The sequence below is a fragment of the Erigeron canadensis genome, chromosome 2, assembly GCF_010389155.1.
Source record: "Erigeron canadensis isolate Cc75 chromosome 2, C_canadensis_v1, whole genome shotgun sequence".
NCBI lineage: Eukaryota > Viridiplantae > Streptophyta > Magnoliopsida > Asterales > Asteraceae > Erigeron > Erigeron canadensis.
Genome location: NC_057762.1, coordinates 22869160 through 22896990, shown reverse-complemented (window position 1 = coordinate 22896990; position 27831 = coordinate 22869160). Strand labels below are relative to the sequence as shown.

The 27831-nt window shown below is 33.5% G+C and overlaps 2 protein-coding genes, 1 long non-coding RNA gene and 1 pseudogene across 6 annotated transcripts; 1 reads left to right on the top strand and 3 right to left on the bottom strand.

Moving 5' to 3' along the window:
• Positions 1 to 690: 690 nt before the first annotated feature.
• LOC122589849 lies at positions 691 to 4068 on the bottom strand (annotated as a pseudogene).
• Positions 4069 to 9050: 4982 nt separating this feature from the next.
• LOC122589272 (argininosuccinate lyase, chloroplastic) lies at positions 9051 to 14035 on the top strand. The gene is made up of 7 exons (XM_043761546.1): positions 9051 to 9444; positions 9827 to 10090; positions 10206 to 10322; positions 10414 to 10562; positions 10648 to 10939; positions 11193 to 11357; positions 13570 to 14035. The coding sequence occupies exons 1-7, from the start codon at positions 9106 to 9108 to the stop codon at positions 13819 to 13821; spliced, it is 1578 nt and encodes a 525-aa protein (XP_043617481.1). The 5' UTR covers positions 9051 to 9105; the 3' UTR covers positions 13822 to 14035.
• Positions 14036 to 14661: 626 nt separating this feature from the next.
• On the bottom strand, positions 14662 to 16115 carry LOC122590273. The gene is made up of 3 exons (XR_006322433.1): positions 15980 to 16115; positions 15804 to 15866; positions 14662 to 14913 (listed from the first exon to the last, which is right to left on the bottom strand). It is a non-coding gene; the product is annotated as an uncharacterized LOC122590273 (long non-coding RNA).
• A 2893-nt stretch (positions 16116 to 19008) lies between these two features.
• LOC122589309 (probable ubiquitin-like-specific protease 2B) lies at positions 19009 to 27107 on the bottom strand. 4 transcript variants are annotated; one of them, XM_043761585.1, is made up of 16 exons: positions 26689 to 27089; positions 24807 to 25120; positions 24650 to 24734; positions 23460 to 23503; positions 22708 to 22908; positions 22536 to 22605; positions 22085 to 22196; positions 21810 to 21860; positions 21549 to 21680; positions 21265 to 21465; positions 21112 to 21167; positions 20953 to 21046; positions 20779 to 20869; positions 20526 to 20645; positions 20033 to 20422; positions 19009 to 19815 (listed from the first exon to the last, which is right to left on the bottom strand). In XM_043761585.1, the coding sequence occupies exons 1-16, from the start codon at positions 26843 to 26845 to the stop codon at positions 19378 to 19380; spliced, it is 2556 nt and encodes an 851-aa protein (XP_043617520.1). In that variant the 5' UTR covers positions 26846 to 27089; the 3' UTR covers positions 19009 to 19377. The 4 variants fall into 4 exon arrangements, with proteins under 4 accessions (XP_043617520.1, XP_043617522.1, XP_043617521.1 ...); XM_043761587.1 differs by having other exon boundaries at positions 24807 to 25111; XM_043761586.1 differs by having other exon boundaries at positions 19009 to 19812; positions 26689 to 27088.
• Between the last annotated feature and the right edge of the window lie 724 nt (positions 27108 to 27831).

Here is a 27831-nt window from a genome sequence, read left to right as displayed (position 1 = left end):
CTATTTAGTGGATACATGATCCGTTTTTGCATCAAGGTTACTGCATACTTTTTGTTTTAACTTTTTACAGAAACGGTGTATCATTTTAATAAAAATAGAGACATGTTTGGCATGAAAATGTGAAAGTCAAAACTCCCTTTTATAGAGATAGACCTGTCTACTCCTCTTTTCATTGCTCAAATTGGTGATGTTCATAGTGTTAGCAAGCTTCAAAGTGGAAAGCAATGATAGAAAAGCTAATCATATATATGAGATTATCTAGAATGGAAAGCTACCTGTTCTATACTTCTCCTTTCTTTTCTTATGGCATGTGATTATCTTAAAGAGATGGAAAGAGCAAACAAGTATACATGGTCATGGTGTGTTAAGAAGCCTAGTTCAAAGTATTCAACAATCCTTGTTGACGCTTAAACTGCACAACACAATTTCAAAGATGTAAACATGCATCAAAAACGGATAACTAACCAATAGGAAAGAATGAGAAAATAAATAAAGAATAAAGTAACTAAAACCCCTAGGGCTTCCATAACATATATAAAAAAATTGTATCTTTTATATAAAAACCAACCCCTGGATTTTGATATAATATACAACTATTTATGCATATTAATTACAGTCCTAGCAAACCACAATAAATTTCAATATTTTTATATAAAATATATGCATCTCAGACTGGATGATAGCCATGAAGGATATAACATGCTCAATTTGTTAAACACCAAATTATTTCAAAAGCAATCTCAATTCTCGATGGTACAAAACTACATGTTTCCCAAGGAGAAATAACAAGCTAATTTAATTTTGGTAGCAACAAGATTGTCTTGTTCCGATAGTTTAGAGCAAATACGATCATGTATCTGTTTTTGTTTGTATGATGTATTTGTCCCATACAACAGATTCTGCATTGCACAACCGAACAATGCATATGTACACCATTGTCAGGCTAGGAAGAAGCGAAGAAGGCTCGGAAAAAGAGAACGTTTACAGATGTGAGGTCAAAAAGATTTCTTTTCATAGGAAACGAGGCCGTGCACTCCTCCTTCAACCTGTGCTGCTCCTGTTCGAACCTGAAGAAAAAGATCAGAAGCAAAAATTTGACAAGGTGCTTCAGTCTTCATATTTGTTTAGAAAAAAAGAATGACATGTGGTTTTATATCTTAATAGTCAGAGTGTGAACCTTTTGAAACTTATAGGTAAGAATGGAAAAGGTCAAACGATGTACATTTAAAAAAAGTGACCCCTGAGTAGTTAAATGTTTGCAGCCACTTATACATCTTTTATTAAAAAAATTTATCATCTTAATAAAATCATCACTTTAATCACATAAGATAGTTTGTGACATTCAAGGAAAAAGATACAAAAATCGATAGTCCAGTCAACCAACTGAAAAATGCTCATTCTGACCCAACTCCAATTCAACCAGTTTACACAACACCAACTGTCCCACTCTGTAACCTCAAACAATGTGGAGCCCTTGTCTCTATTGGTGGATTTGCTATAAAGAGGGTACTTGGATGTGTGTTAAAGTGATTGCCACAATATTAAAACAATAATCACCTAACTATCCCTACATTTTACCCTTGGATGTTTATTTAGTTAATTACCCATTATTTTCAAAGTCCCTGTAACATAATGGACATTTATCCACAATCAAATACTACAAATTTTAAGTGGGACAGCAATTGTAAAGAAATGGATATAAAAAGCAAGTACTTTGATAAAAATTAAACCAAAAAACATCAAGCCATACCTCCAGCCTCAGAGTCCCAGACCTCAACAAATCATGAGCAGACTCCAAGGACGAAGCACCAAGATCCTGCAAACCCTGCTTAACTGCTTGCATAGTGTATGGAATGAACTTTAACACAGAACCTTTATCTGCAACGGCTCCAACAACCCCTTGAGCAATCTTCATTTTAGCTGTATCACCAAGGTACCGAGCATCACTTCCTTTTGTCATAGCTTCAAGGGATCCCATCCCTCGATACTTTTTAACTCGGCGACCATTCTGCAATTGCATTATTGCAAAGTGAAAAAAAAAATGAGATACAGACCACCATATCATCCATTAATCACTGTTTTAGCAATAAGCATACAAATACAATAGACCAATAACCCAAAATAAATCCGTAACTGGTGCTAATATAACAGTGAGTTTCAATGATTAAAGAGAGACTCAAAAGAAATAGGAATGATAATACTTGTTACTTATATAAGACGACTAAAAGGCGTTTGGATGTGTATCTAATTTGCAGCTGCAATTCACTTTTTTAAATGTGTGGCAGAACCTGATTATGATTATGATTTTGCTAATATTTTAGAGTCAATATAATCAGATCGAAAAACACAAGTAACAAGTTCGAGTAAGAAAATTTGGTATTCATATTCAAGTAAAGGCAACATTATGTAACTATCCCTAACTTTCTTTTTTTAGTCTAGTATGAAATGCCATTAAAAAAGAACAACGATTTTTTAGACCATTGGGCGACTAAGAGTATCTTTATCCCAGTCACTTACATTAGTTCCGGTTGACACTTAATAGAGCTCAAGATAAGTTACCTGAAGCATATAAGCTCCAGGAGCTTCATCACTTCCAGCTAAGAAGCTTCCCATCATGACAGTTGAAGCCCCAAGAGTCAAAGCTTTAAAAAATGCCCTGAATTCGAAATGCCACCATCTGCAATAACAGGAATACCACTTTGTGCAGCAATCGACGATACCTTGTACACCGCAGTCGTCTAGTGAAACAAGTACTTTGAATTTAAAAGTTTCCAACTTTCTTTAGTTTATACTTTACTTTCACATAATATAAATTACCCATCATAGTAATATATAAAAATATAGATACTATTTATCAGTCCCAGTTGAAAAAGAATTAACTAGTTGAACTCAGCACACAATATACAACACAAAAATCAGCATATTAACATATTATGGAGTGTATTAGCTAAAAAATTTTTGACAAACTACCTGTCCGCGACCAACTGCACAAACTTCCTGAGTAGTACAAATAGAACCAGACCACATACCAACTCTCAACCCATCAACACCAGCCTTAATCAAGTTCTGAGCTTGATACATCGTAACCACATTCCCACCAATCACATCCAAATCTGGAAACATCTTCTTGGCATACTTAATAATTTCAATCTGATAAATAGAATTCCCTTGAGAACTATCAATCACAATCACATCAACACCCGCTTTAACAAAACTCTCCAACCTCACCTTATCACTTTCCCTCGTCCCAATCGACGCCCCAACTAAAAATTCCCCGTCTTTCCCAATTGACGGAGCCCCAACTTTCGGATACCCCTTAATCCTCTCGATATCCGTCTCACTTACAACATTAACCACATCCCCTTCCCTATTAACCAAAGGCACAAAATCTAACTCCTTGGAAGCTAAATAAGCAGCCACATTTTCTAAACTAGACGAATTCGATAACGACATTACATTTTTAATCATATAATTCCCAACCCTATCTTCCTTATTTAAAACCTTATCCCAAGTCATTTTATCAACATACCCTAACAGCTTTTTATAACCGTTTTCAGTTACAAAAACACAAGGCATTGTATCAAAAACTTCAGAATCCAAAATACATTCATCGGGCGACACGAAACGAAACTCGGTCGCAACGAAAGGAACTCGATTCGACTTAACTGATCGAATTAAACCAACTTGTTCTGAAACAGAGTTGTTGGAATGAACAATACCTATACCGCCTAACGCCGCCATAGAAACGGCCATAGATGACTCAGTTACGGTGTCCATTGGCGAAGCGACACATGGCACCGAAAGAGTGATGTTGCGGGTGAGTTTGGTGGTTAGTTGTACGGAATCTGTTGGGAAATCGATGTAGTGTGGGAGGAAGATGACGTCATCGTAGGTGTATGAGTACCCTTGGTTGAATAGCTTGGTGGCTGGAAATCCGTCTTCCAAGTCTAGTCCGTTGCCGAGGGTGGTCATGGTGGCTGCTGGTGGTGGTGGTGGTGGTGTGGCGGCAGTGGTTTGAGTCTTTTTCGATAGTAACCAGGTTAGAAAAACGAGATACGCAACATGTGTTTAACGTTTTGAATATACTAAGTATTTCTACCCGGGCCGGAGAAAACAAAAATCTCGTGTCAAAGATAAAAAACATTAAGTCTGAAAAATAAAATTTTCGTGGCGAAAGTTAAATAAATAAAAGTTGTAGTCAAAAGTAAAGAGAATGAAACTTTGATAACAAAATTTAGAAACCAAAAGTTATGTGTTACAAACAAATAAAAGAAAACTTTTAGAGCGAGATTGAAAAGAAACAAAGTTATGTGGAAAAAAATACAAAACTTAAGAAACTTAAACTTGAAAACAAAGCTTGTTAAAGTTATGTGACAAAAAGTAAAAAAAAAAATTGTTTAAAAAAAAAAGTTTCCGTGACAAAAGTTTAAAATTTAAAAGTTATGTGGTAAAATTAAGAAAGAAATAAACTTTTAACATAAAAATGTTGAAAATCAAAAGTTATGTGGCAAAAAGTATATAAGACAAAAGTTTAGTGGCAAAAGTTAAAAAAACTCAAACTTAAATACAAAATCCATTAAATATCCTTTTATAACTACCGTTAGTTAGTTAAACTCAAACTTAACAACCGTTAAGACCGTTAGTTGTGCATCATGGAGTTCTACCTTATGTATTGAAGGGAGTACTTTTAGCTACGTTAATCCCCCTCACATACCCAACTTCCTTTTAAGTATATATATATATATATATATATATATATAGGTTTTAGGTAAAATAAAACAAGTATTAAAGTAAAATAAATAAAACAATAGATTTTTTCTTCACTGAAGATCACCGTGCATCATGAAAATCATTGTGCATCAATTGCTTCGTGAATCTTCATGCATCAATTTAACCATGATCCAAGGGTCAAGATCATGTCTTATTTGTTTTACTATACCCAACCCCTATATATATATATATATAATTGCGTTTAGAAATACAAGTAAGATATAATTAAAAGTAAATATACGTTTTATTGATTTAATGTAGTTAATTGGCTACATAATAATGTAGCTAATATTCCCCCTTATATTTATGTGGTTATTTATATATTGAGGTTTTAGTTTTTAGAATTAGCCCTTGGGGTTTGTTTATTCGTAGTGTATACTATACGATTATAAATTCAGACTTCTATCAACCGATTACATGATTAATATTAAAGTAATGTAAAATTTTGACAAAAGAGAAATGTGAAGAAGCTCGAATTTATTATAAAAAAAAAAAAAATTTAGAACGGCTATATCATTAACTAGATTAAACCCGCACGTTGTGCGGGACTAATTGAAAACATAAATTAAAAAATACAATAAATAATAGTTACATTATTATTCTTAATATATGATAATGCAAAAAAACTGACAAATTACGACTAATACAAACAATAAAGTTATAGTTTATGAAATATATGATATACGTCAAATATGTTAAATCATCACTAATGAAACATAAATATTTTTAAAAAATAATAATAATAAATACTTCTCAAAATGATAAACATAATATAACGAACAATCTCATTTAAAAAAAAAATTATCATTGATTTAATAAATAAAAAAAAACTTACTATAATGTATAATACATCTTTGTACTCATATAAAAAAAATTAAATATTAATGATTAGGATTATGATTAATAGTTTAAATCATACATGGCAAGAGAAAACATATAAAATCAAATTCTTGAATTAGCTAGATGCTTTTTAGTAGCAACTTAAAATTATGCCCAAAATTAATCAACAAATAGTTCTTAAAAGAAAGAAAAGTTAAAAGTTTTATAAACATGAATATGTTAAAATAATAAGAAAAAAATTTAATCAATAATAATAATAATAATAATAATAATAATAATAATAATAATAATAATAATAATAAACTCGATAGAATGAATGTTTTATTAGTGTTGGAACTGCTATACTAAAGGGATAAATAAATATCCACAAGAATTTGAAATGATTTGATTTTTTCAAACGTAATATCACATCAATATAAATTTTAAATTTAAAACTTTAAATTATTACTTTCTTTTAATAACTATTTCCACATTAACACTTATTTGACAATATCAAATAATATCTGAAAATGACAAGTAAACAGAAGTATTAGTTGTCAAATAAAGAATTATTTCACATTAGCCCTAAACAATCCTCTCTTAGTTATATAGAGAGATGAGCTAATAACAAGACGCTACAAGATTAAAAGTCCAAATACACAACTAGAAGAAAATGCAAATCAAAAAAATGACCCAACAAAAAACGCTCAAAACCTCTTGTACAAACATCTAGTGAAAACACTCCAATCTTCCCACAAAGCATGAAAATCACGACATCGATTAGATAACAAGTTGACTACTATTGTTAAAAGCATAATATTGATTAAATTTGCAAAACAATAGGAGATGTTAATGGATGAAAAGAGTTTAATATTTGAAAAGTTAGACTCAGAGTCGGCCCAATAGTAGTAGTGGGTTAGACACAAGCCTAAGGCCCACTAACTACTAAGACCCCAAAAATTATAATAGGTTAGAGTTAGACTATGAGTATATTAATCGTTTATTTAAAGGTTAATATTTTATCTTTAGTGCTTCTTTCATCTAACAGAACAACCGCTCTTTTTTTTTGAATATCAACCATCAAAATCTAACTTCTATTACTCTTCAAGAAATTGAAAGAGTCTATACGGCTCTACAATTGATGGCGTACCTATTTATAAATAGGTAGCTACGTGGGTGCAGGTATATAAATATTATTTCTTGGCTTTTCTTTCAAATTGGAGATTGTAATATATTGCTTTTATTTCACAGGGGACTAATGGAGGTAGTAAAATGTTTGGGTCATACTTACATTTCACATTGTTTATTTTTTTTTAAGAGAATAGTAAGTATGAGGTTGTTATGCATCCAATTTAGGTGAAAAACCTCTTACATACCAATATTATAATATTTTGAATAAATGTTTGGCCCCCTATGATTTTTATGGTTTAAAAAAAGAGTATGTGTGGGGTTTTTCACCCAACTTAGATGCCTAACAGCCTCATATTCCCTTCCCTCTTTTTGTAATTGCTTTTTGCGTTCTGTAAGTATTATTTGGTTGGTTGCATTTGTTATTTAAGATGAGCATTAAACCGGCAGAATATGTGTCAAGATACTAATAACATGTATGATGATTTGTTTAAGAATATGGCAAAGTAGTGTATAAAATGAATGCTATCAGGTATTTTTTACGATTTTAAAGCAGCATAAGAAATTTAGCTTTTATTGAATAAACAATCATTAATTATTATCTAATGAGTTAGGCCCCAAATTCTTCTTGTTTAAGGCCTAAAAAAAGCTTAAGCCGGTGTAATTTACATTTTTATATTTATAATAAAATGAAAAGAGAAAGGTTCATTACAACATTAATAAAATGTTATGCGTAAATTAGGACATGAGATTAGTGTGGTGCTAGTATGGAAAATTATTTAAAGCGAAAAGGACTGAATTAAAAATTGAACAAAAGTATGGGATTAAGTTTGGAAAACGTAGTGTACATTGTTTTGTTTTAGACAAAAAGTCCACGAAAGAAAAACGTAAGACCACTAGAGAGACTTTTTTTTTTTTTTTTTTTACTGGTGTAGATTACAGAAATACCGACACACTCCCTACCTAACATGGTAAGGACCTACTTAACGTGGGTAGTCAGTTGTTTTAATCAGATCCCGCTACATCCAAACTGAGTTGGCTGCCAAGGAAAAATTCCAAAAGGCTCCCGCACATAGGAAATTTAACAGAGAATCGATTCTGCACTTGGCAGGGATCGAACCCTCCACCTCAAGGATAAAACCTTGGTAACTCACCACTAGACCAGTGGATCATTGTGAAGACCACTAAAGACTGGACCCGTGTTTTTTTAGAAAGTTTTCAATTGACTTGTGTTGTAATTTTTTTTTTAAGAAACAAAGTTTTCAATTGACTTATAAGAATATTATAGTGTTCAATCCTTATACTTTTGTTTCTTTTACATTCAGTGCCGCCTTTGAAGATGTAAAAATTTACTCGGAAACAAAAAGTGAGCCTCTAACATAACGAATCAATAACAAAATATAATACCATAGTATTACAACGATAATCGCACTCGACAATAATGTTAAGTTCTTCAAATACTCATTACTTCATTAGCAAAATCTAATTTCTTCACCTTTTGTGCAATAACTATTTTTTTTTACCTTTTGGTAGTGTCACGGATTTCATGTAGCATTCTTTTGCACAAATTATATCTACTCGATCATGGCTACTATTCACTTATCCGATTCAAGACTTTGAATTGCTTCAATATAAGATGAGGGTTTGTCGAATCCTTCTTTTCTAACACATTTGTGTATCTTTTGGGGTGGTTTAATCCATCTTGGTGTTTAATGACAACTTCATAATCCTGGATTAGAGAATTAGGATGACTTGTATGTTTAGTATTAAAGTCCACCTATTCCTAATCATTCTTTTCTTTTTAAGAATTTAACAATGGTTATATCCTTACTCATTAATCGTGACATCCATTGATGCTTCATAGTCAAGATATCATAATTCATAATTCAATATTTATTCACACTTAAAGTATAGCTGAAAAAAATTATTATTTTTTTTATCTAAGTTATAACTTTTCTTGACATAAATATAACCTTAACATCCAAAATTTTTTAAGTGAAACACATCTTAAAAAACTTCAACCACAAATGTTTTAACTTTTTATGACCAAAATAGTTTTGAGGTTAAATATAGATGACATTTTCATATATGTCATGTGAATGGATTATTGAACTAGTTTTTAAAAATACTCAAACATTTGTGTCACGAATTTATGGATTGTGATCTTAACCATCAATTTAAAATTAAAAGTCAAGATTAGAAGATTAGTTTTTAATCTTGAACTTTGATTTTAATAAAAAAACTAAGATGCTTTGAGTAAAATTTAAATAACTTTAGAGAATTCCGATAAAAAAAATTAAAAGAAAAGGAAAAGATAGAGAACTTCCATTGTTCTCCATTGCTTTCCACTTTCACAACTATTCCCTCATTTCTAAACCGCACCATTTCATGGAATCAATGACACATTCCCTGCCATCACCTGCCGCTTTCTTTTCATCTCAAAACCCTAATTCCAACAACAATCTTTCTTCTTTCTCTCCAATAATTACCACCTTCCGCCACCCACTCACCAAACCAATCACACTCTCCTGCTCCGCCTCTCACCAACCCAACATGTCCGCCGCCGCCGCCCCACCTGACAGAGAAGCCAAGTTATGGGGTGGCCGGTTCGAAGAAGGTGTCACTGACGCCGTGGAACGGTTCACTGAGTCCATTTCTTTTGATAAAGCTCTTTATAAACATGACATTATGGGCAGCAGGGCTCATGCTTCCATGCTCTCTAAACAGGTTTTTTAATTTTTTTCATTTCCCTTTTTACCCATTTTTTATAAAAAATATGTCTTTCAAGTTTCAGTCTTAGTGGTGGGACCAGGGTTGAAAGTGACTAGATTGCTACAAGTTTAGCTGTTTTTAGGAGTTTTTGGCACTTTAGATAGTTTTATTAAATATGACTTTAATAAGTTTCATTGCTAAGACAATCTTTCAAAAGTTTAGAGTTAGCGATATTGATCGGTACCCCATATGTATTTTAACCCGTAGCACCAATAAAGAATACTAACATTTTTCATAAAATTTTAAAGTACATAGCCGACACCCGTGGTCTACGTATATAAAACATGTCCGTGTTGATTATTTTGTTACAATGTTGATTAGGGTTATTGTGTTGTAGGGATTGATCAGTGAGAGTGATAGGGATAGCATTATAGAAGGTTTGGATCGAATAGAGAAACAAATTGAAAGCGGGGAGTTTAAGTGGAGGACGGACAGAGAGGATGTACATATGAACATTGAAGCGCATCTGACTGATTTGATTGGAGAGCCTGCCAAGAAGCTTCACACGGCCAGGAGTCGTAATGATCAAGTATCAACTGATTTTCGCCTTTGGTGTCGTGACGCTATTGATACGATTGTTACACGTATTAAGCAGCTTCAGGTAGTTTGATTTCACTTGTATTTGGTTATGAACAAATGTTGAAGCTTTTTGATGGTAATACAATTGGAAAGTATGAAACTTTTAACCAGACGGTTTTGTATTTTATGGTTCGAAGGCTGCTTTGGTGAGGCTCGCAATTAACAATACTGGAGTGATTGTACCTGGTTATACTCATTTGCAGAGGGCACAACCGGTTTTACTTCAGCATCATCTTCTAGCATATGTTGAACAGGTTTAAATATGTAACGATTAACCTTTTGAGATATAAAAATTGTGTCTGTTATCGGTCTTTGGAAATCTAAAAGAATTTTGTTCTTGTGTAGCTTGAACGTGATGCTGGACGTCTAGTGGATTGCAGAGTTAGGCTGAATTTCTGCCCGTTAGGTGCATGTGCATTGGCTGGCACTGGCCTTCCTATCGATAGGTTCATGACTTCTGATGCTCTCGGTTTTGCCGCCCCAATGAGGAACAGGTATAACATGGTACACTTGTTATAACAATATAATTTGTTGATGTGGTTGAATAGCTGCTCTTGCTGACGTATATACTTAAAATAGCATGGATGCAGTTTCAGACCGTGATTTTGTTTTGGAACTTCTTTCTGCTAATTCAATTACGGCTATGCATCTTTCTCGGCTTGGTGAAGAATGGGTGTTGTGGGCTTCAGAGGAATTTGGATTCATCACTCCAAGTGATTCAGTTTCAACTGGTAGCAGTATTATGCCTCAGAAGAAAAACCCCGACCCTATGGAACTGGTTCGTGGAAAGTCTGCTAGAGTTATAGGAGACTTAGTCACACTTTTAGTGTTATGCAAGGGGCTTCCACTTGCTTACAACCGTGATCTGCAGGTAGTATCCATTCGTTCAATATTCTTTCTGGCCACAAGTCCCGCTTTTACATTTGTCTAACTCTCAAACAGTTGATCATCTTTTATTATTACAGATTTAAACATGAGAAGAGTGTTCTATTCTACCGATTAGCCGAGACTTATTATTCAATATAATATAATATAATAAGTTTAAAGATAACTGATTGGTCTTTTTTTATGTCGGCTACGAATCCGAATGTAATGGTTTTAATGGTTTTCTGGTGCATTGACAGGAAGACAAGGAACCTGTATTTGATAGTGTGAAAACTATTATAGGGATGCTAGAAGTGTCAGCGGAGTTTGCACAGAATATCACCTATAATCAGGACAAAATACAAAAGGCTTTACCAGCTGGTCATCTTGATGCCACCACGCTTGCAGATTATCTTGTTCACAAGGCAAGTCTATTTATATGCATCCCTCTTCAAGGGTATATTACCAGATGTGCAAAATTAAGACTTTTGTAGATCAACACAAACTGCTTGTCATTGTTAGAATTAAGCTACTTCGCCAGCTAACATTTAAAAAGATTATGCTATTAGGTATCAACTTTACATCATGGATTCATCATCTTTACTTTTGCATTCCCCATATTCTTAACTATGTTGGCCCATGTCTCCTTACTTCTTTGCACCAAATAAGAGTATAAGACCGTTTCATTGGTAGGACCAGATATAACTTCTACTGGTAAAACCAAATAATAAGAAACCCGCAAACTTGAATGCTTTTGACAGACCACCCAGTCTCTTCATTATCATGATAAGAGGTAAGGCATTCTCCGAGAGATGCTACATTGATAACCTGTATTGTTCAATCAAATTTCACAAATGCAACATAGTATTTCTAGTTTAATCAAACTTCACAAATGCAACATAATATTTCTAACTCCTTTCATGGAAATCTTGACCAATACTGTATCCCTATGTTATCAATTTCGGTGAAATTTTGGTGGTATACCGGTTTTCGGTGGTGGGACATAATTTCGGTACTGAATTTCGGTTTTGATATCGTTTCCGAAATTTTCGGTGGTTTTGACCGAAATACGACCGAAATTTCAGTGAATTCTGTTTCAGCACTTCCAGGTTTTATCTTATACTCTTATTTATGTATATATATATAATATTAGAATTACCGAAATACCACCGAAAAAAACGATATTTCGTATACCAGTCCGTGACCGAAACACCGAAATTTATGTCCTTGACTACTTAGCTGTATCCTACTAAAAGTACTATGCTCTGCCTGTTGCTTCGTGTCTCTTTGATCCCCTTTCTCCCTTATGTACTATCTATGTCTGTTGCATTGTGTCTGTTTTCATTTTTCGAGCCATTTCACTATGTATGCATTGGTGTGCGTTTTAGCTTCTAGATCTGTGGAATTGGTGTTAGTAACTAATAATCATTTAGAAATCATGCTACATACAGTTTGCTTATGAAAGTAGGTTATTTTAACCTGTTAAGGTTCTGATTTGGTGGTTAGTTATTGCAATTGTTTATGGTTTCATTTTCTGATCAGTTTTACTCCCTACTCTCTGTGGATTGGTTTAGCTTTTAGCTTATATATGTAGATTTGTGTTTGTAAAGAGAAATCATCCTACATATGGTTTAACTTTGATGACCTAAAGTTGCTTGAAGTTCAATCTTTAAACTAGTTAAGGCTCTGATGTGTTGGTAGGCTGCTGATTTTGTACTAGTAACCGGAATCCATTTAGAAATCGTGCTAAATAGGATCTTTCTTTGATGAAATTGATGTTCTCTGAACCAGTGTAGCTCTGATATGGTGGTTAGTTACTGCAATCGACATCTGCTACTTTGTTTGTTCTGATTATTTTAGCAGTTTTACTCTGTGCCTCTGTGGTCGCTGTCTGTTAAGCTTTTAGATCTATGGATTTTGGGTTAGTAACTGGAAAGCATGCCGCATATGATTTGCCTTAGATGAACCAAAGTTTCTTGAGTTGGTTTAGACTTTAGGTTCTGAGTTGCAGTTTTTATTCTTTGCATTTCTTTTATCATCTATTTTAGGAAGACTAGAACTAAGTTACTTATTCTTGATTAAGCCATGGCTATAAAACTTCCTAGGAGGCATTCGAGCGGTCGGCTACCTCATAGTAAGTAATCGGCCTAAGAGGAGTGGATAAGCATTTTTTATATATAAATTTTGAAATTATATGTATGACATGTTCATAGGTCCATAGTATTAAACACTTCAAAATTCAAACTGAAATATAATCATTACTTAGACCCTAGAAAAATGTTTAGAAACATGAAAACAAGCAAGTTTTCATATACTTTAAACTGAGATTTTACTGAATTTGACCGAGTTAACACCAGATTTTTAAACGAGCTGACCGAGGTATGACCATATCATTATTTTTGGCTGATTCGGCTAACTTGCCTTCGTCACTGACCTTGCAGTGCGTTATCGTCGATAACCCAGCCTTGTTATCCGATTTCTATAACACTGGATTAAGTTAAAATTAAAAGGCTATATGCCTATATGGCTTCTTAAAATTATTAGATGCATACCTATATAAATAGATCCATATACCCATATTTAACCAGTTCAATTTTTTCCTTATTGCTGACTAACAAATAGTTATATTTTATGCAGGGCATACCGTTCAGAACATCACATGACATTGTTGGTAGGGCAGTTGCTTTGTGCGTTGACAGAAAATTTCAGCTTCAGGACCTGAGTCTTGATGAACTACGTGGTCTTAATCCAGTGTTTGATGAGGGTGTGTATGATTATCTTGGGGTAGAAAATTCCATCAAGAAATTTAGCTCATATGGCTCCACTGGTTCAGATTGTGTAGCTAGTCAACTAGATTACTGGATTTCAAGGCTCAATCTTAGCCAGTGACTATCCAGGTATGAAATGTTCAGTTAAGTTAGTGCAACTACTGAATTAACTATATGGTTGAAACTGTAGCTTAGTTTTGCTTGAGAATTCGGCAGTTTTCAATAGCAATATGAGGCAGGACCATGTTATTTTTGTGTTTGTACTCATCCGTCTTGCAGCTTGACCATGTGTTATAAGCATTTAAAGCTATATGTTTGCATTATTTTTAACAACATTTTGAAAGTGCATGGAAAGTTAATAGGAAATACTGAACACAACACATACGTTGCAAATTGGAGCAGTATTGCAAAGTTACATTACTTCCATTAAAAGATTTAGTGAATTGTTTTTGTGTTTATCTTGAGGTAATGTTACCCTCAGGTAGATGTATAATTGTCTACATCATACTTTTCCCATACCCCGGCCACGGTGGGATTGGGTATTGTTGTCTGGAGAGTGGAGACTAGAGGTAATATTCTATTTATACAAGATAACCATACAAGGCTAAAATCTAGGTCAAGCCTTGACTGGCAAACTGAATCAAACCAAATCAACTTATTGTATCTTTAACAGCTTTTAAGTGTATATTTTGTGAGTGGTTGCACCCATATCATAGCTTGGAGGTCTGGCCATATCTCAAGCCTCATTTTAATGGCTGAAAAATGTGCATCCTTGGTCGATCGAGATATAGTTTTCCACTTATACTATTGGGAAGTTTCCTTTTCAGAGTTGGAGTGAAATTACAAATGATGTTATGCTGATGGACAACATCTGAGTGTAACACCCTGCTTTATAAAAATTTGGATTTTAAAAGATTTTCAGCTTTAAACATAACACCGTTAGCAAAATGCGGAAGCGACGTTTAAAAATCCCATTTGATTCCTAACGGAATCAATAAAACATAATAAATGTCTCAAAAGGTGTTACCGACAAGTATCATCACAATAATCCAAATGAAACCCACAATCTGAACCAACAAAGTAACGGCCAAATGGCTGAATAAAGTCTACTTAAATAAATGCAACTATGGGTAACTAAAGCCAACATCCATAAGCTCCGGTAAAAGCTACCCATCTCGTAAGCATGCTACCAAGTCGCCAATCAATGCCTAACCTGAGAGCACAACACATTTTTCACAAAAACGAGTGTCACCTTTTAAAGCTGAGTAAGATAACATGTTAGTTTAATGAAAAGGATTGCCAATTAAATCAATTATAAAACAACTCATGCATATATAAAGGCACAACAACAATATCAACACAATCTGCATAGTAGGAATATTAAATCCTATAATGTGCCTAGCAATCCTCCATATCAACACTAGCTACTTAACTGCACAAGCAACACAATCAACGCAAAGGTTATGCCAAATAAAATCTGCACAAATAAGTTGTATGAGGCGGCCACATGACCAAATAGGAAACCTCACACCCAACTAGATGGGTAGACCTTACGGGGTCCATCATTGTCATTATGGATAGGCATAACCAAATTCATGAGTAGCCCGTTACTACACTGGTGTTCAATCACTTCACCCGGAGTTACTCTATCAATGCTAATTGGGTCAAACGGGAAATATGTACAGTGCCCCCGAGTGATCAACGCAGCATAACTAGCCTAAATAGGCTAACTGTGGGTTAAACTTAACTCTTTCAACACAATGCTCGAGACTTATCTACACAAATAGGCTGCAACCAAATCTACTTATCAACACTAAGGCCCTTGTCGTGCACGTGACATGGCAACTTAAATCATGTCTAGTGTTCTATGTCAACAAGTCCACACAAAATATTCACAACTCATACGACAAGCTAAAAAAGTAAATCATGCAATAAACATCTCATTACTACATAAACATGCATGAACAATACCCCAGTCAACCTCCCTCATATATCTCACACCCAACATATGCATGAGATAGTTTAAACAACATAAAATGGGGTTTTAATTATCAAAACAAAGTTTTGTTGTGTCCCTCATGTGTCAAAAGTAAGTTATCTTACCTTTACGCTTCACCAACCACAAATAATAATAGTTTACCAAGCTTGTTATGTATTACCGACAACCTAAAAATAACCAACGACTAAAGTAAGTCAAGCGAAATGACTTGTCAAAACAGACACAATTCATATTTAATGGTTACCAAATAAATTAACACAATAGTTGCTAAATATCATACCATAAAAAAACAAGCAGTATTATTTATCTTTCTTGGCTGCACAATTAAAGAACCCAACGACTGTACCAAAACTCATTCTGCTTAAACTCTTTTTTTCCGAAAACAACAATACCAAAATACATACATACATGCTCGTTTTTAGATTTTAACAAAAAGGTGCTGCACCATCTATTAATTGTAAATATATATATAAACTTTACTAAAAGAAAATCATTAAAAGACAACAAATTTGACTTTCATGATGGTGGTCCACAAGTACATAAAACACAAACATATAATATATGTACATATGCATATCTCGTTTAAAGCTTCTAAGACACAATACAAAACAACATGACCATGGACCACCATTTATGACAACAAAATATTAAAATTGAGAAATTGGTCCATAATCTTATTTCATTAAAAACACCAGTGCACCACCCCACTTATAACATAACTAAATATCAAAGATAGTACTAGATGCAGAGGTCAAACATATTCTTAGACTCTAGTTAAACTAAAATACTATTATTCTTTATCAATAAATATATCTATATCAGTAGGATAAACAAAAGAAAATAAAATACAAAGCCCCATCTTACTTTGTTCGTTTGCTGCACACGAAAACCCAGATACAAAAGTCAACCAACTTATCCCTTTCTTCTTTTGATCCCGCCTCCCTTTTTTTGTTTTTAAACGATGATTTAGACTCCAAAAACAAATGTGTTTAGCTTTTTACTTTCTCGTTCGACGCCAATAAACCTAAGGGTTTTTTTTTTTGAGTTGGCTAGACACAGCCAAATAATAATGTATATATAAATATTAAAATTTTGTTAAATTAACATCTAACACCCTTCTAATTTTACTAATAAATAACAACTTCAAGTAACTTCATATAATAACATTTAATAATTGTTAGACACTACTAGGGAATACATAACACCTCGACAAGTATTATAGGTAAATACTTATCAACACTTTTAATCATATTTAATGGAACACATATCCATATTTATCCACATAAACACAGAATAATTAATACCATAATTATTCGTCTAAAATATAAGGTCACCTAACGATATGTCAACTTTGACTAACGGTAATGGTCAACGAAATGAATAAAAGAGTTCGGGATGTTACATTGAGTTATCTCAACTTCATTACTGCTTAACTAGATACTGAAAGCACTACTATTACGTAATACCATTGGCGAGACATTGTGACATACTGACTAAAATCTTGCACTTGATCGATCAGATACATCACCACAGGACTCTTGATTACATCAAAGTCATGGTGTCCCAAGTGTTCTAAATGAAGATGCAAACTTACGCTTAGTTTTGTGACATAATCAACATTGTTGCTGACACAAACGTGGCTAAGATAACAGTGACACAAAATTGACTGGACAATTACTATGTCACAATGATTAGGGGTGAAATGCGTTTGCTCATCCTGTTTTGATTTCTTATCAGAGGTCTAATTTTGCTTCCTTAACTATGATGTCGTCCAACATTATATTTAACTTGATGAACAGTGTTTTCTGCAGCCCTCCTGGTAACAACTATGGTATGATTTTTTATTTTATTGAATATTGATGAACTTTGTTAAGTAGTGAATGAGTCTGAATATTACAATTCTCAATGTTCAACCATTGTAACAAAAATTTGGTGATGTGATCATAAATTTTGTCAAGCCAAGTTATCGACTTGTGTCACAACACACCTACATTAAAAGTGTCAATTTTTACACAATTAGCTAGGCTGGCTGAAATTTTATGAACATAACGAGGTGACAAAAGCTATTGTCCCTTCAAATTTGCTAAGACAACTCTTGCAAGTATTTGAGTACAGTTACTCTTTTACACATGAATTCACGATTGTAGTCGCTGAAATCAGCCTAAGAGCTTGTCATCTGTGCTTAAAATCTACTAGACAAGGACCAACTAAAAAACATAAATTTGAAGACATAAGGTGTAAGACCATTCTTAAAGGTCGGTCAAGACCCTAGGTGGAGGGAGTTGATAGCATCAGTGAACGGTTAAGGAGGTGGAGGTGAAAGGCTAGTCGGTGAAGCAGTTCATCGAGTGAAGGGAATCAGGTAATTGTTTTCTATTATTATCTTTTTTGTTCTTTTGTGTTGATATATATTGAAAGATATAGATGGGTTTGTTTTTCTTGCAAACTTTTAGAAACCCAAATCAAGATATACATCATATTCGCTGGCTTTGAAGACTTAATTTCGAGATTTATTCATAAAGAAATAGGGGTGATGAATAATACTATTGGGATATACATATAGAAATATGTATGTATGGTGTGTGGAAGATGATGATTTTTTTTATTTTATTATTATTTTTCTTATTTTGTTATCATTATTATTATTTTACTATTTTCATTTATTTTAATTTTTTTGATATTAATGTCGTTAGAAATTAATTTTAATAAGTTTGGTTTTTTAATTCTATTTGTATTTGAACTATTAACTGAAATATGTTTTTATATAAAAAACATTAAAATGTATTGTATTTTGATTATATAAAAGTGGTTACGAATGGTCTAATAAATAGCCTTTCCCTATCCTGACATCGTCAATCCATCATTCTCACTGCGACATTATCTTTCACTCTCCAAGACAAGCCCAACACACCCAAGAACCCTCCTTTTCCCTATCATAACTTGATCCTCAATTCATCCTTGATTAAAAAATTATAAACTTATATCTCTCTCTTCATTCTCACATAAAAAGGAATATAAACTTATACAGACAAATACACACTTTGGACCACACCTTGGACCCACTTGTTCGTCTACCGCTCACAAAATTAAGAGGCAGGATGATGATCAAGCATGATGAGCCCATGCCTATCATGTCTTTTACGATGAGCAAAATGACGAGCACATGTAAGACCACAAGGATTGTCTTGATCTCTTATTCTCTTTCTTAGACATGTTCTAATATATATCAATATATCATTTTGGAAATTATTGACCAAGGGGCTCCCATAGTAGTCCGATCAGACATCAGTAAGAAGAAAACACCAGCAATAAATTGAAAAATTTGATGGTTAGAATATTTCATTAAATTTAGAAAACAAGATATAAAAAATCATTTGTCTACGGTTTCCAAGAATTTTTTCCACTAATGAACTTACTTCCATTAAATTCAGAAAGAAAGAAAAATCGAAAAATAGACCACCAGAGCAGCTGTTCCGTGTTTGTGAAATGACTTGCCTTTTTACAACCATACGATTAGATTATGTACTCTAAAGCTGACATGAAAGTATCCAAAACGTTTAATAGACCTAAATTATGATGGGATCCACTCGCCATTCTTACACAAACCATAGAGACCCCCCTCCAAATAAAATATTAGCATCAATCCTAATCCTGGTTTACCAGTTACCACATCACTATTCACAGAGCTTCACATTCCATTCGCATCTTTTTGGTGGGGTTCTGCAGATCTGATTTCAACCTTGGGGAAGTTACGGAATCAGTGGGAGAAGTACCTTGACTATCAGGAAATCTAGGATCGTCACCTTCATTAACATCAACCATATGAACATGTTCTGACAATGTGTTGTGTATTGGTGATCTAGTTTTATCTATATTTTGCCTCAAAAAAATTTCTGAATCAAGTTGACTTTCCTTAACTAGTTCTGGGGAATCCTCACACACGGATGTTGACGCTTCTGGTAATGTTTCAAGGTTGATCCCAGGCACTTGCCAAGGTTCCAAAGTTTTAAAATCTTGAGATGAATATAGATCTTCGGGTATGATTCCATTTGCTTGTTGGATTCCAGACTCCGTTTGAGTATAAACAAACTGCACATCACCTTCCACAACTTCCTGCTTCAAAACTTAAATAATGTCAGGTCATGATGGCAGTCAGGGGATTGACCTAGTTAGGATGTAAACAATTCCCTAAATCAAAAAGACTAACCATGATCTTCCTGCTCCATTTAACCCGCTACCCAACACACACGACTTACCCATTTGCTAATTCTATTGATATATTCTATATACATGAGAAGAACTAGATAGATTATTTAAAGAAGATCAAAAGTACCTCAGACCCCTTTAACTCCTCAAAAGTAGTTGCATCGTTGAAGCCTTGAAAAGGTGTATCTAAAAACAGCCCTGATTGAAAAGATAACTTGGAAGTCATGGTAGGATCGTCAACGCATTGTACAGATGATGATGGTGTTAAAGAGATTCCAATTTCATGAGCAACATGAGAATTTTGATGAGGGGTTGATTGCTTGCATCTCTCTGGAGATAAATTTACAACACAATCCTTGTAGACATTTGTTGTTGAAAAACTGAGGTAGCACCGTTCTTCATTACCAGCAGCGGAAGAAGATTCATGATAAGGATTCTCCAGCAGTTCACAAATTAATCTTTGGATAACTGTTCTTTTCAGAGATGCTTCAGCAGGTGAAAACCAATCCACATTTAACTGAAAGTATGAACTTGAGTGACTTTTGGTTATATCTTACAGAAAACTAGAATGTGATGGTATGTGATAATTATTATTATAAAAATTTAAAAACTGTACTTACAAAATTGGAGCTATTTATGATCTTAAATGGACTAAAATGTAGAGGAGCTTGCTCCAAGAAAAGTTCTACATAATGGAGCAAAAATAGACCACAATCATATAAATTTGGCTGCTGCGGTAACTGCACAAATAACACATCACACATGAATAACACAAATACAAAACCTTATGTTGTTTGACAGAATGAAAGACTTACTAGAATAACAGAAAAAGCATCCACTACCCAGACCAAATGAGAGAGGATTGATTTATACCTCTAGAGAAATGAATCTCAAGTTATCAAATTTTGAGCAGACGTCTTCAGATGCCACCTGTTGCCTCCCTATGCACTCTTCCCTAAGATAACTGCGTTGTCATATCCAAAGGTAGACTTTAGTTTTATATATTAAATGATCTACAAGTGTAGACTAATCATAGTTTATTGATACCTTTGAACAAGACCTTTTAGACCAGAATGACTGCCTCTGAGAGAATCCATATGCAAAACACATGGAACCCTAATTGACTCATTCGCATCTTCACCTGAAGCAAATCATAACATTAGAGAAGCATGAACCATATCTGATATAAATGAAAGTCAAAAATACCTTCATGCGTAGCCACTTCACAGAGATGACAAATGACAATAAGACTCCAGTGATAACTGTCAACAAAAAAAGAGAAAAGAACAACATCTCAGGCTCTTGCTTGATGCAGATTATTAACAAAATAAGCAATGGATTACATGGTTCATCACTTACTTATAATTTACAGGGATAAAAATATAATCTTTCTCAAAGAGATTGACTTTTCTTGTCCATTTCTTGACACGCTGATAAGCAGCCTTCCCTTGAGAAGCATCAAGTTGATCTTTATCTGGATCAGCTAGCTTCCGGAAGAAAAAACTGTTGAAAAAATGGTACCTATGCCTCTCTTCAGGCTTGATTTTATTTTTCAAGTACCTGTCATTAATTAATAGAAATTAGAACTTTATGTTCTCAAATCTCAAGAATCATGATATACAAGATGGCAAAGATGAACATACTTGATATAAAAGTCAATGATGGTGTCATTGACAAATGTGTCTGGTTGCAGTAAATCAAAGTCTCTTTTGCTTAAAACCACCGCATCAGCGTCACCTTTTGGATACACAACCTCCTCAAAAGGCGGATCAAATCTGTAAACACAATCAGAAAATACAATACAAGTCATGCAAGAGCATTAGACTATGCCAACTTAAATACAGACCATCTTGAAGTGGTTTTGATGTATACAAGAACTTATTACACATACAACCGTCACTTACTTGGGAAGAGATGTTGAAGAAGATACTCCAGAGTGTCTAATTACTGCATCTCTGAAACAACCATAAATGTGCCATTTTCACTATGTTCATATTTGAGAAACAATGTTTATCATAAAAATTCTACACGAAAGAAAAAAAAAAGCAGCTTTGTCTTCAATATACTCACTTTTAGATCACCCCATTAGACATAATTGACATGTAACAATTTTCAATTAAGCAGACACATTAGAGAAGAAGCTAATAAGCATACTGCTCAATAAAGTAGACGAACTTACTCTGGCTCAAACATGCTGCTCCATAAAGCTTTGTACATCACATTCAAAGATGCAATTTCTTCAAATCTCTCGTGCCATCCAGGCCCAGGAACTGCAAATTTCAATTCAGTGCCTGAACGATAAGAGGCAGGACATATCAATAGCAGAATAATTACTAGCATCAATACAACAACTAAATTGGTCATTTACCATTTGACGCAGTAAAAAAGCATTTGATCCATAGTATTTATAAGATATGAAATGTAAGTACTCTAAAGACCTATTAATATCGAGTTTTGCAAAAGAGCGGCATTATATATCAAACAGATAACACTTTTTAGAATCCTGTCAAGGAACTAGATGATAGTTAGCCAATAAGTATTCCTTACTACCTCATAATACGTGCCCACAGTAGCTCCTTTTAAAGTAATTGCCCATAACATTGAGGATAAAGCAATAGAAGTTTGATTACCTGAAGAGAATTCAACAATTTCAGCCTCTAATTTATCCTTTGTAATTACATGAATCTTCACCAACTCAAGCTGCACAGAAACCAGAATAGTTGCAGGAATCTGAAAGCATTACAAAAAAGCGCAGCCAAAAAGTAAATACATAACACATCACACATGACATAATGGACTTACCTGGCTATACCAATGAGAGCGGATATGGAGTATATCATTAATACTCCATTTGCATTTGACAGTGTCGTCATCTCCATCTCCGGTTGAACCCTCCATTTCTATGGAATCACTAGTAAAAGATATCATAGAATCTGTATAATAACTAGTACCGTACGTCAGGTAATCAGGATAGAAGACAACTGTTGCCATATCTTCACTCTCCTGTCAATCGCACACACACAAAAAAAAGAATTAGAAATATTCCAAAATACACCCATGAAAGATTAATAAGAAGAGCATGAACTGAAGCTTACATATTTCAATATAAAGCTTGAATATTACAGTATGTCCATAATCATATTTAGATCTTTGCAGACTATGTGTGGATTTGTGTGTAGTTTAGAGTAAAAAAAAAATCAGAAGTCATGAAGCACCCAAGAGATTCTATAGAACTTTAAAGCACATAGCATCTCTATGCAACCATTGAAATCTGTACCCAATATAGCATGCATTGCATTGCCATTTCACAAACAACTATTATGCACATATTTACAGTAACAAACAAAAGCTTTCTACCAACAAAAGTCCAATCTTAAACAACACATGTTAAATCTCACAAACAATCCCATAAGCCACTAGAAATGTGATTTCATGTAAACAGAATGCTTGGCCGGAAAGTAAAGCTAATGTGTCCCTTCAGCATAGGTTTGACAAACACCAACACATTAAAATGAAGATACCAAAATCAAAAATTAGAAACATGAATTTCTTACCGGTTCCCACTCATCAATGCAGTGATCTGATGAAGGTCCAGTACCTAGAGAATTAAAATAACAATTTAATAAGTATATAGAAGCTAATTACCCATATACAATTCCAAACAACAAACAGTAACCATGTAATCTTAATATACATACAACATTTAGCAAATTTAGATAATGTTATGCGGAGGTTGGGGTGGTAAAATAGGCAGCCCCTTAAACAATTGATCACAGGTTCTACCGCCACCTTGGTTTTCTTTATCTGATGTTCAACTACACCTCAAGATACATGTTATCTCATATAATTAATTACACTTGTTATTACAAAAACAATTCAGCTTCTACTTTTCAAAAAAAAAAAAAAGAAAAAAAAATCTATTGATTTTTATGTTTTACAAATTCATATATGAAGTCCATTTGCATATAATTTTTTCCCTAAATGACATCTTTAGTTTCTTAATATTGAATTTTCAAGATTTAATCTCAAAACAAATTTTTATTTTACTTTTTTCTATTTTATTCTTTTAATTTATTTTATTCTTTTTAGATCATGCTTTGTAATATTTATTTTCCTTTTCTCTTGTTACAATTAACATTTCTAATATTGGGTTTTAGTTTTCTTTTTGGGTTTTTCCAAATATTCGGTTTTACCTTCTCTTTTTGGGTTATATTGTTTACAAATTTGTTATTTGCATTAGCAAAACTATTATTATATGTGATGTTATCTCCCGTATAGTAAGACTTTATATAACTGTAATTAAAATGTCATGATTTTCGTTAATGTAACAATTCGTAAGACATTATTCATCGTTATCGAAGTGTTATTATCTGCATGACTACGAGTATTATGATATGTTATGTTCGCATATGATATTATGCCTATCTTATAATAGTGTCGTTATTTATTTAACATAAGTATCATATTACGTGCAGCTACATTTTAAATTAGGAGATACAATACCCGCGGCAACGCGCCCGCATAATCTCGTCATTTAAGTAACATATCAAAGGGCACAGAGATGAAACATTATTCCTCTCCCCTTTGCCACATCTTAAAAACTTACAAAGATGACACAAAAACTTAAAGGTATGACACATAAAGACTAACCCAAGTGTCTGATGAGGTAAACCCAGAAATACCTGGTGTTGAAAAAACTATAAAAAAGCAAAAAAAGTAAAGTAAATGAGAGTTCAATCAATACCATCACTGTCAGCTTCGCCACAAGAAGAGGGAGATCTCTCAGATACACTTCCATTTTCACACGGATCCATTTCACCTGCCTCATCCTGCAGCCATTTCAGCTTAAGTGAGAACTTTAAATGAAATATAGACGTTAAACATAGATCATAAGAGCATACATGTTCAGGTAGACTGGGCAAAGAATCAACAACTAGCGAATTTGATTTGACATTGCTACATGAAGCTGATGTGACAGCCACATTGACCACTGCATCAGCAGGTGCACTGACCGCTGATTCAGAAAAAGTTCCGAGTTCTGGACTAGATTCAGAAGGATGTTCAGTAACTACAACCGCTTTCTTTGAACCAGCCACGATTCTATCAGGAGCATCTTCTAATAGGGTAGTAGACACGTGATTAATGTCTAAAGCATCAATGTCTAAAACCGGAACATACTTAATCTCCTCAGCTGAAACAGCCTTTCCTGATGCCGCTACAAGAAATTGCAGTAAACATAAGAAACTGAAATAAACAAACTCAAAATGCAAGCTAACTGTTCACAAAGTAATCGATGCAACTTCATAAAATTATAATGAACACCATATTACTCATGAATAGCTCACATCAACTTTGGAATCATCTGTAAATGCGAGTCGAATTGAGCTACGATTGTCTGACATTCCTTTAAACTGCAAAATGTCACTTGCCTATTGCAATAGTGCATGGAGTATCAATAAACTATTTGGCTTTGTGCAGGTCGATGCACATTTGTAGGGTACACTTGTTATTTGTATTGAGAAGATCAAAGCGATTTCAAATCCTGACTACTGTTTGTAGCTATACTAATGACTGATTATAACTTTTTCAACAAGAATCTTGTCTAACAAGTTCAGATAAAACAGAATACCTCAGGGAAACCAGCAGAACCGTTTTCTAGATTTGTAATCTTCAGTAGATACATATCGCACTTAGCAACATAGCTTAGGTGTACACGGACTAGATAAGTGGTCTCAAGACTCAAATTATATCCATTTTTAGAATACGCATGTACTTCCTTAATCTAGAGCCATGCCTCTAATTAGCTTCCCTACCTCTAGTCTTATCACAATCTAATATTAATCCTTCAAACACCCATTAAGTATTGAGATGACCTTTTTCTGATTTTAAGATGCTCAGATTCAAAGCATTCAACTTACTGCTCCGTACAAAGTAATAGCAATTTTTTCCTTTATTTACACCCTTGGGGTATCATGTTGATAATGAATTCCCATCTTTCATGCTATTGACAGTCAAAATGAATGAAAGCTAAACTAAAAAAAGAAAAAAAACGCAAAATAATGAAACCTATAACAAAACTAAATTAGAATCTTCCGTTAATAACAAGTATAAGCACGCATATACCTGGTTGTTCTTGAATGGAAGCCAGATTAGCATCTTTTCTGCTTACCAAGACTAAGCACGTACCATTAGGGTACCAAAGTGGAAACATTAATTTCCGATAAGAAACTTACACAAGCCATCATACATCTTGACACAATGTAAAAATCTTTTTGCCTTCGTAAAACATTTCATTTACGGAAATTCTTAATGACAATAACAACTCACATCAAGATATCAATTACTTTCCAACATTTCCCGGTACTTCAAAGCGGTTCGTAACTTCTTGAAACCGTAAACAAATCAAGGGCAATCACTTTTCATATAACATTTCGTAATCCCCGATCCTTCGTTTAAACTTTCAAATAACCTAATTTAACTAATCGGGGTTTTTCCCTTTTCCGCTTAGTACTAGTATGATAGTTGGAGATTAACACCCCTCCCATCTATCTATATATCAACCAAAAAAATCAACAAACTTTAATCAATTCCACTATATCTATCAACTACATTTCACCTAAAAAGTTAAACTATATATATAACACGGTATATAAACAAGCAAAAAATCAACACTAAAAAAAAAAAATATTTTTTTTTGTCGCAGATTACTATAAAAACACAAATATATCTACAAAAAACAGATAACTCAATTAAAAATAAATACAAAAATAAAAAATAATTTACCAGTAGCAAGGAAAGTATATTTATCAATAGCATTATTGGATTGAATCCTGATTCCAAAATCAGTGGCTTCATCTTTGAAATCAAAGACATCTAAATTACTTTTTTTACTGTTGTTGTTACAAACAGCCTTCATCTTCCTTCTAGTGTATATATGCATGTGTATGTATATATTTTAATACATATACATACACATAAAAAACTAGGGTTTTGGAGGTAAGGAAATGAGAGGATTGAAATTGGGGATTTTGTTTTTTATATGTGAAATTAGGGTTTTAGGATTTGAATTTTGGAAAGAGGGGTGAGGATGATCGAAAGAACACAAAATGAAATTTTCTTGTTTTCTTGTTTTTGAAGGGTGTGGGTTTGGGTTTAATGGGTTGCGGGTGGGTAATTAAATGTTTTAAACTTAAAATGGAAAGTTGATATGTTTTGAGCGTTTGGAATTCTCAGTGAAATAAACTTTTTTTCGTTTTAACATTAATTTATTTAATTTGAGGTGTGTGATATCTATCTATATCTATAACCGGACCTGGACTTAGTATTAAGAGATTGAGCAGATATATATTTTTTCTAAATATTCTTACTTAAACATAAAACTTTTATAATATTGTTAACAATAAAGTTAGAAAACTTATAAAAATATATGAAAGTTGTCCATGATGATTTAATAGTGAATGGATGTAGACCCGTGTTAACACACGAGTTTCATAAAAGAAGTTATATATGTGCGTAGATGAGATATGATAGATGTTGATGTTGATTTTCAATATCAAACAATTGCAAGGTATCAATAAAAGGTGTTCAAAAATTTAGTCAAAAGTTCATCATATTTTGTGTTCCAAAATTAAGTCAATATCTACAAAATGACATTGTAAAAAGATAACAAATGGAAATAGCTTATGCAAGCTCTAACACTTGTGTTGCGATAGAAGTTGATGCAGGTTTCATTATTGACTATCATGAACTTGGTGGTTGAATCACCAACATTGAAGTTTGTTATCAGATAATAACCGGACTCTTGCAAGATGTGCTTAAACTTGGGCACCAATTTCTTGGTGGTAGCATGAATCTTGGTCCCTATATTTATATATAACATTAAAGAAAAAAAAACCACATTAAGTAGTCCCATTATTATTATAAAAA

Excerpts from the sequence above, each read along its gene's own strand:
- LOC122589272 (XM_043761546.1), top strand. The coding sequence starts at position 9,106 with ATGGAATCAATGACACATTCCCTGCCATCACCTGCCGCTTTCTTTTCA. Across the intron at positions 10,091-10,205 it reads CACGTATTAAGCAGCTTCAG|GCTGCTTTGGTGAGGCTCGC; the intron begins GTAGTTTGATTT and ends TATGGTTCGAAG. Across the intron at positions 11,358-13,569 it reads CAGATTATCTTGTTCACAAG|GGCATACCGTTCAGAACATC; the intron begins GCAAGTCTATTT and ends TATTTTATGCAG.
- LOC122589309 (XM_043761585.1), bottom strand. The coding sequence starts at position 26,845 with ATGCATATATACACTAGAAGGAAGATGAAGGCTGTTTGTAACAACAAC. Across the intron at positions 24,735-24,806 it reads TGCCCAGTCTACCTGAACAT|GATGAGGCAGGTGAAATGGA; the intron begins GTATGCTCTTAT and ends AAATGGCTGCAG. Across the intron at positions 21,861-22,084 it reads AGCAGCATGTTTGAGCCAGA|AGATGCAGTAATTAGACACT; the intron begins GTAAGTTCGTCT and ends TGGTTGTTTCAG.